The 9574-nt window shown below is 26.5% G+C and overlaps 1 protein-coding gene across 1 annotated transcript; it reads right to left on the bottom strand.

Annotated features, from left to right (window-relative positions):
- Positions 1-2082: 2082 nt before the first annotated feature.
- Positions 2083-5738, bottom strand: LOC109802775 (S-adenosyl-L-methionine-dependent methyltransferases superfamily protein). Its single transcript, XM_020364174.3, has one exon. The coding sequence runs from the start codon at positions 3688-3690 to the stop codon at positions 2239-2241; it is 1452 nt and encodes a 483-aa protein (XP_020219763.1). The 5' UTR covers positions 3691-5738; the 3' UTR covers positions 2083-2238.
- Between the last annotated feature and the right edge of the window lie 3836 nt (positions 5739-9574).

A 9574-nucleotide genomic window follows, 5' to 3' on the forward strand; every position in this document is an offset into this window, starting at 1 on the left:
ATTTTTTTTTTTGAACGGCAAATGTTAATTTAGTTTATTGATTGATCATACAGGTGTCTATTAATTTAGTTTAATAATTATTTTTTCAAATATATATTTATATAATTATTTAAAAATTACTATTTGACCACTACTAATAAACATGAAAAATAAACATATGTATTCTATGTTTATTATTGACTCCTTAATCTCAACATTGTGCAGTATAATCACAAGTAAAAATATAATAAATCAAGTTAGGTGAGATTTTAAATATATAAATTGGATCTGTTTTACAAAATTAAAGTTTAAATTTATTTCATAATTTATTATAGATTTTTTTTATAAACATGATCTGATCTTTTTTGAAACTTTATCTAATTTATTAACTTATTTAAAAAATTATTTTATATTAATAATATTAATTAAACTAATAAATTTAATTTTAAAATTTAATAAATTTATTTTTAAATATATTGAGAGTTATTTTTTTAATTTATATGGTAAAATATAATTTATTTAATATTATTAAAATTTTAAATTTTAAATATATATATATATATATATATATAATGTCACAAAAAGGAAAAAAAAGAATCATACATGTGTACATTAATTTAGTTTAATAATTATTTTTTCAAATATATATTTATATAATTATTAAAAAATTAATATTTGTACTGCTAGTAATAAACATGAAAGATATGAAGAATCATATCTTTGCTAAACTAAGGATTAATAATTTGAATCGAGTGAGAAAGGATATTAAACTTGCGACAACACCATCCAAGATCAAATCAAATATCAAATATAAGCATGCATTAAAAAAGGAAAATATAAAAGAAATTATTTTCATAGATTTTTAGGACTTGTTTAGTTTAGAAAAAGAAAATAATTAAATATATTTTAGTTTTTAATTTTTTTTCTTCTAAATTTTTACTTTTAATCTTAAAATCTTTTAGTTCTTGATTTAAATGTTGATCGGTCATGGTTGTTAAACTTTTACTGTGTTATTATTACTTGTAATTTTGCTTTATTGGAACATATGATGAGTTGGATGCATAGATAACAAATATTGGTAGACAAGCAGGTTAGATCCGTTACATGGCATAGAGGATTTGGGCTCATTCATGGGCTAAATTCGTTGATAGTGCCTAATCTTTTCTAAATTTTTATTTTAGTCGCTAAACTAAATGTTAATTAATCATGGTCCTTGAAATTTTACTCCTTTGTTGTTTTTGGTCTTTGATCTTTATTATATGTGAACACGATATGTCTATTACATCAACTCATAAAGTTTTGTTTGAAGTATATGATATATAAAATGCCTATGATCAGTTAAAAATATATGTTTATTATGAAATATGGCATGGGATTAATATATAAATTTTAAAAACTGTAAAATACAATATAATTATAATATAAAAACAACATAAAATGTAAATTTTAAATTAAAAGAGAATTGATATTTGAAAAGCAAATATGAATCATTATATATAATAACAATAGTAGTAATAATAATAATTTGTTATAAAAATATATATAATAATTTATTACAACTTTAATTTGAGTATTATGATATTTTTAATATAAATATAAAAACTATAAAGTTTAACTAAAGTAATCAAAATATATGGGAATTGTCCAATATAAATTCGTATCTGATGTGAATATCACACAGACATAGTTTGAAAGACCTGAAGATTTGTATGGATTATGGCACTAACCAGAGACGTCAATGAAAATCTTGTATTATGGAAGTATGGTAGCAAAGTACATGAATGAATTGCTTTTAATGCGAGAATGAAGATTATACACTTAGAATTTACTTTAAAATATTGGAGATCATCATAAACAATATACCATGGAGTATGGGAGGAAAAAAAGATTTGAAGTATATTACATTAGGAAGCTCCTTGTTGACTTATATTATATTAAGAGTTAATCATCTATATATTATCAGTGTAAAATTTTTTACACTAATAACTAATCATCTTTTAAATTATTTTATTTTATTTTTATTTCATTAAAAGTAACTGATATGACACTATTAAAAAATATTATTAATTACTAATATAAAAAAAAATTTACATCAATAATGTATAGGTGATTAACTCTTATATAAAACAGTCATTTTTTAAAACTTATGGTCGCAATACACAAGACAAATGTGCAATATTCAAAACTAAAGTGTCTCAAAGATTAACCTAAAGAATGATGGGAATTACACAGGCAAGAAGACAAAACTACAATGGAAGATCACCTGAATGGCCTAGGAGGCTTCTCTAAAACAGCAGAAAAGAACATTTCCTGATCATCCTTATCAAGCTTTGGAACAACCACCCATTTGTGCTGCTTATATCTCAGCATTTTGAAGGCCTGCAAGTAATCATACAAATCTTCCTTCAAGCAGAAAAAGCTGTCAATCCAAAGCAACCCCCCTGGCCTCAAAACTCTATCCCAATCATACAATATAAACTCAAGGAGCACAAAGTCAATCCACCCATCCAGAAACCTTGTTGTGTGAATCAAATCCAGGGTGTTGTCAAAAAATGGAAGCCTTTGGTTTATAGTCAAGTATAGAGGAACAAGTCCTCTAAGAGCTATCATTTCACTAAAGGGTGCCCCAAAATTGATAGTGGCTGAAACTATTGTCACATTGAATTCCCTCATCCTAGCAGCAAAAGTTCCAGTTCCAACACTGAAGTCCAATCCTATTCTGATCTCTTCTGGCTTAACTCCAAGAACCTCAGATATAAGGAAATCAGAAGTCTGGTTTGAATCAGCCTCTAGGCTTACCCATCTTGGCATCTCATGGTTGGTGAGGTTGAAGCAGTATGCACACTTGAAGAACCCCTTACGGGTGGCGTTGCCGGCGAGACAAGCAAAGCTCTTGCACTGGTATTGGCTCCATCTGACATTCCTATCATCAGGGAGTTTCCACAAGGATTCATTGATGGGAAATGGTTGGTTGTACAACTTAGGGGCTCTTGAGAAGCACCTTCTCCTTGGTAGAGGATCACAGCCATGAACCATGAGCTTTTGAGCTATCTTCCAGTCATCATTGCAGATGTCACCAACATCGTAGTCCATGTATTCTTCTAGCTCTTCCTTCATTGAAAAGCAAGCGTGTCCTATGCTGGTGAAGCTTGCATTTGCCCCCATGAAGTTTTGTTTTCCTAATCTGTTAGGCTTGATCCTGACGTACTTGCGAATCTCTTCTCGCAGAAAGTAATCAGCAGGTTCATCAGATTGTTTCTTTTTCCTCACTAGAGGATGAATGGTGGTGAAACTAGCATTTTGCTGAGAATCATGAGATGCTACCGCTGACTCAAGAAGTCCTAATATATCAGCAAGAAATGCACTTTGTTGGAATACAGATGGGGATGATGATGATGGATCCTCTTTTGTTTCCCTCAGTTTGTCAAGTTGCTCTTCAATTTTCTGAATCACAATTTGCACAGTCATCATCATCACTTCTTGTTGATTGCCATTTGGGACCTCAGGATTCAGATTGGAGTATAAAGATTCAGTACCAAGAAATGATTTGAGGGAGATGAACTTGGACATGGCAGCAACAGAGAGGAGAAGAGCAAGAGCACCCGGTATAAAGATAAAATAGTAAACACTTCTCCATCTTTTTAACTTTATGTTAGCATTCTGTTTTGTCATTCCCTTGTCTTCAGGACTGAGAATATTGAAAATTTTCATGCGTGTTCTTACAGAACATGAAAGTACTGAGAGACAAAGTTCAGAAACCGCACATACCTTGAAGTTTGATATATGCGGTTTCAGATTAAGGAATAACTGAACATAGCTCAAAGAGAAAATACTCGTGCAGCCTTGAAATAAGGAAAGAAAAATAGATCATCCGAATTACCTTTGAAGCTGATTGATTATTACTTTGATAGACGCCGAAAGTATGGAGTGTGGTATTCTCATTCTCATTATTTACAAAACCAGAATGAACAACTGGGTACAGAGGATACTGATATAGATTGGATTTCCATATCCTACGTATACTAATAAATAGAGTTTGGCACTTTCTTAGTGCATGATCCAAGCATTTGATTCTAGTGATTGCTTGACAAGTACTTAATTTCAATAAGCCAAAAGAGATTGTCAACCCACACCTATCTTACATTTCAAGTAACCACAACCTGTTGAAAATATTAATAATGCGTTTTATTCAACTCTAGCACAGATCTAGAGGAATGCATGGCAAGAAACTAGGTAATCCAACTGAGGATATACAAATTACAAAGCACTAGTAAACGCCAGAGGTTTAAGAACGAGGTGGCGCCACATGCACTACCATGTAATCTTCTCAAATGTGTAGTGCAGCTGAAGTAACGCCAAAATACAATTCACCACTTCAATTAGTTTGCACAATACTAGATAAACACTTCATGAGCACACGTTGTAAGTTGTTACGTCCTACCTAGCTAGTAGTAGTTCAAACCCGTGCTACGATTCTCTAAGCTGAATGAATGAATGAACACCAAATGCAAGCTGTCTACTAATGACGACAGCCCGATGGGTCCATGAATTCAAAACTGTAACACAACCAATTTCTTTGAGAAAAAAAAATAAAACGGTGTGGTATTCTCTTACCAAGAGATTCCACTGTGGATCAAACAAACAAAACTAGAACAAAAAATAAAAATAGTATCCATTATCCAATGTCAAATCATTACCAAATCATGGTACTAACAAAACGCAGTGGCGGATAATTTCCATAATATTGACATTCAGTATAATTTGGGTGTATTACCAATAGTTGAGAAACCACCTACACACTTGGTAACACCATATATAATCACATCATCAAAATTCAGACCGAAAATAGAATACATAACTTTCGTTTTTTTCAATTCTTTTTAATCCTACACGCCCTCGCTATCATTTTCTGTTTTCTCCAACACTTATATACAATTCTTTAAACATTTGTTCCTACTCAAAATGTACTACTTTTCTATTGTATATACATGTATTATAAAAGAAAGAAAGTTTCATTTTGAAGAACGGTTTATATATTAAATTATGATATATGCATACAAAAAGACTATTAAAGTTGGAGAGTTTTCTACTTATGTACATGGACAAATGGAGTCTGTCGCAGTACAAATCAATGAATTTGGTCATGCCCTTGCTTTAAACATACGGATATTTTTGTAGTTTTTACATTTTAATATTCTTTTTTAATTTTTAATTATTTTTGAAAATCAAGAGACAATCTTTAGAAACTTATTGCACATAAAATCTTTTTAATGGTTTTTATTTTCTATTTGTAGGTGTTTTATTACTCTCTCTTTTTTTTTTTTTCTCTCTCTCTCGTTTGAGTTATGTTCTGCAACCTCAATTAAAAAAGTGAGCTTTTAATATTGCACAGATAATATATTAGGACAGTGGTAAGCATGTCCGAAAAATTTATCTCCATAACCTGTGTATTTTAGTTTTCCAATGAACAACATCCATGCATGCAATATTTTAAAGTTAACAATGGAAGACCCTGTGTGTTACGAGATGATTATAACATGTCAAGGTGTGGGTGGGTGGAGATATTACATGCTGCATTCAATACCTCCAAACTCCATTTAATTCTTCTGTCAATTATCTTATATACAACCATATCCTTTCATTTTAATTCGTTTTAAGTCAAATTGTAAAGGATGGGGTGGAAATTAAGGATGTGACATGTGAGGTGGGAGAGTGTGGACAAATGATAAAACACTTTGGAGCTAACTCTACACTACACACAATCTATTATACGGATTGTTTGTTGCAATAAACCATCCCTTGCCCAACTTCGTTTCAAGCTTTGGATTTACATTTACTTCATCCAAAACCTTAGTTTCTTGGAGTTGTTATGGTGTAATTTTGTCATCATGTTTTGATATAATCAATTTTTTATATTAATAAAAATGACAAAATATGATTTTTTTTCTTTTTAATTTTTTTATATTAAGTCATGTGTTTTTAATTAATAAATAATCTGAATAATTAATATATTATTTTCTTGTCAAATATTGATGCAAGCATTTCAAATCATTTTATAGAAATTAAAATAACTTTTAAAAAAATACAACAAAATTCTATTTGTTAAGAAAAAATTTGTAATTTTTTTATTTAATTTGCTCACTATAATTTATATATAAGTATAAAAAAAATATGAATTTATCATGGTTCTTAATATATATATATATATATATATATATATATATATTCTATAAATCCAAACATTTCGTGTATATACATATATATTAAGAATTTAAAGAAAATATATATTAAAATAAAAAATATAAACATGATAAAAATCAAACAATTATAAATTAAATGTTCAAATATTTTTAAAAAAACAAGAAAAGTTCTAAAGCTCTCTAAATATATAAAAGTACGGTAGAATTTTTACATCAATTATTTACATAATAATCTAAAATTCTGTAAATTTTTTTTTTTACATTTATTCTATATCTATTATCCATAAGCTTGATTAATTTAAAAAAATTCAATTTCTATTTTTTCATTTTCTATATGTTTCCATTTGTTCTATTTTCTTGCATCTAATTATTTTCTTCTTCAATTATTTTTAATTGTTTTAATAAATATTATTTTTTTTTCATATTTCATTTTATTTCTTCAATGTACATGTTCACCTTTTATCCGTTCTCTAAGTTACATGCATTAATAATTTTGTAGCTTCATGTAAAATTTATTATTTTATTACAAATTTTTAATAGTTTTTTTTATTAATTCTTTCAATTCTTTTTGTTACACACTTATTATTTTATCATCTTCAAAATCTTTTTCAAATTGGGAAAGAATTTCTTTTATTTTATCATCTTCATCTATTTTTGTTTTCTGTTTATCATAATGTTTCTCTTATATTATATATCTCCTTTTGAATTTTTTTATATATTGTATTCTAAATATAATTTGCAATTTTATTAGTATTTTATATTATTAAAATTGATATATTTCATTATTCTAATTCTTTAAATTTTATTTCAATTTCTTTTGATAATTCTATATATTTTTATTATTTTATTTGGAAGGGTACCGGAGCCCATATTTTTCTATAGTTAAGCGTATAATTTTCCTAGTTTGTTTCAACTAAAGTTGAATATGACAAAAAAAAATTCTAATTTAAATTAGACTCTTTTAGTTCAATTTGTTAACTCGAATAATAGGAAAGAGAGAATTTTTTATAAATTTTATATATTTCAAAATTTTCATTTATTAATAGATTATAATTAAAATGATTGTTTAAGTTTTTTTTTTTGAAAGATAAGACAAAATTTATTCCGTTAACTTTACACTAACAAAACTATATTGTATAATCCTAAAAAAAATATATATATAATTATAACCAAAATTTTTCATAAATAAAAATTAGTTTACCTTACACAAAATAATAAAAAGTTTAATTTATAATCATAAACTTTAAGATGTCTTTATATATATATATATATATATATATATATTATTAAAAAAATTATAAGTTAAATAATTGAAATTAAAGATAATACAAGAATTACTTCAACCTATTACAAAAATACCATCTATGATATATGTACTATATACTACTGAAAATACTACTCCAAACTAAATACCTAAATTAATCCATCTAAAATGTTACTATGTATGAAATATATATTACTAATTTATAACTATAATTTAAAGATCCATTTAAATTTTAATAAGTTAAGATTAAATAAATTATATTTATATGTCGTTGATTAATAAATTAAATAAATTGAATTATATAATTTAAATTTAACTTATTTATTTATTAAACTTAATTTTTAACTCAAATATATAACTCATTTTGTTTATAATCCAATTTCAAACTAAATATCTAGTCAAATTTTTTTAATACATTTCGAATAGGTGTGGTTCACTCGAAACAAAATTTGAAGTAGAGAAACCAACAAAAACAATGTCGACTCATGCAGTGGAAAGAGAGCAATTGTTATCGCATTTAAGGCCTAAATGACTTTTGATGTTTGGTCGAAATTATTAAATTTGCATTGCCAAAAAATTGTATATGAGATAGTACCGATAATTTCTGTCAAACCCTAACAATTTTTATCATTTTATTTTGCCTTTTTAGTTAAGGAAAATATTAACAAGAAGTAGCTTTCGAGTACTAGTGAAGAAAGTACTTATCTTAATTAGTGATTTCTAATGAAATCAAATCTTGTTTTCCAATGTTCTCAAGAAGAACCTTTTAAATAATTGCTTAACTAGTCAGACAATCACATATAAACACTCATATTTGTTGAAATATCATTGTTAACATCATTCGAACAACGGATTCTTAAATTCTCTCTTCCAATATTTCATTTCCTTGTTAGAGTTGGAATGCGAGAGAATTGAGACCATAGATGAGAATGAGGCATCTGAGAATGAGACATGTGAGGTGAGATTTTAAATATATAGATTTAATTTATTTTATAAAATTAAAGTTTAAATTTGATTTAGTATCTATTATATAATTTTTTTTATAAATTTAATCTGACATTTTTAAAAGTCTGACTTATTCTATTAACGTATTTAAAAAACTTATTTTATATTAATAATATTAAATAAATTTAATTTTAAATAAGTCAATAATTATATTTTTAAATATATTACGAGTCTATTTTTTAATTTACATGGCAAGGTTTGCATGATTAAAAAAGTTACTCTATTCTTATTAAAATTTAGAGTTTAAAATATAAAGAAAAAAAAAATTATCTTAGGTATAACTTATGCATATTCACGTATATTAATATATACTCACGCATAATGAAAAAATATAATCTTATAAAATTTTGTCTTTTAAGTATTATGAAAAGAAAAAAAAAAGAGCAAACAAAGATACACTACTAAAATTTTTATTTTTTATTTCTTGATTTGATACGAGCAAAGAATGTAAAACGTATAAGTGTTGTACAAAATAAATTTTTTTGAAAAATGTAAAGAAGAAATTTTTAAACACTCTTTTCTAACATTTATTATTATCAATTGAAATTATTAGAAATTAAAATTTTGGTGACCATACATTTTAATTGATAAATGTTTGGTTTGATAAAATAGTTGTGATTTTTATTTATTTTTAATTAATAGTAGAGTGTTTTTGATTTGAATGACATTAAACTGACTTTTTTAAGTAAGTTTTTGAGCTGGAGTCTTTGAACTAATAAAAAAAATAATTTTAAGGACAAATTTTTAAAAAATAAGTCATTCAATTATTTTCGTATGAATTTATAAAAAATTAAAAAGAATATATGTCAACATTCTCATGTGAGAATATATGTACATCTTTAAATTAAAAAGACTCATCTATAAATTCAAATCAACACTATAACAGCCCAATTTTTACTGGGTCAAGAGTCCAATTAAGGTAGTTTAGTAGCTCGGAACGGGCCGTTCCAAATTACTAAATAGACCTACTTTTGGTAGTCAGGAACGGGCCGTTCCAAACTATTAAATTTGCCTATGATTCTTAGTTGAGAACAGGACGTTCCGGTTTTCAAAAATAACCTTTTCACCTAATTGAGAACGGGCCGTTCTAGAGTTGAAAACGGGCCATTCCAAAATATTACCGTTG

This window comes from Cajanus cajan, chromosome 3 (genome assembly GCF_000230855.2).
Source record: "Cajanus cajan strain Asha chromosome 3, NIPB_CcT2T_4, whole genome shotgun sequence".
Lineage (NCBI taxonomy): Eukaryota > Viridiplantae > Streptophyta > Magnoliopsida > Fabales > Fabaceae > Cajanus > Cajanus cajan.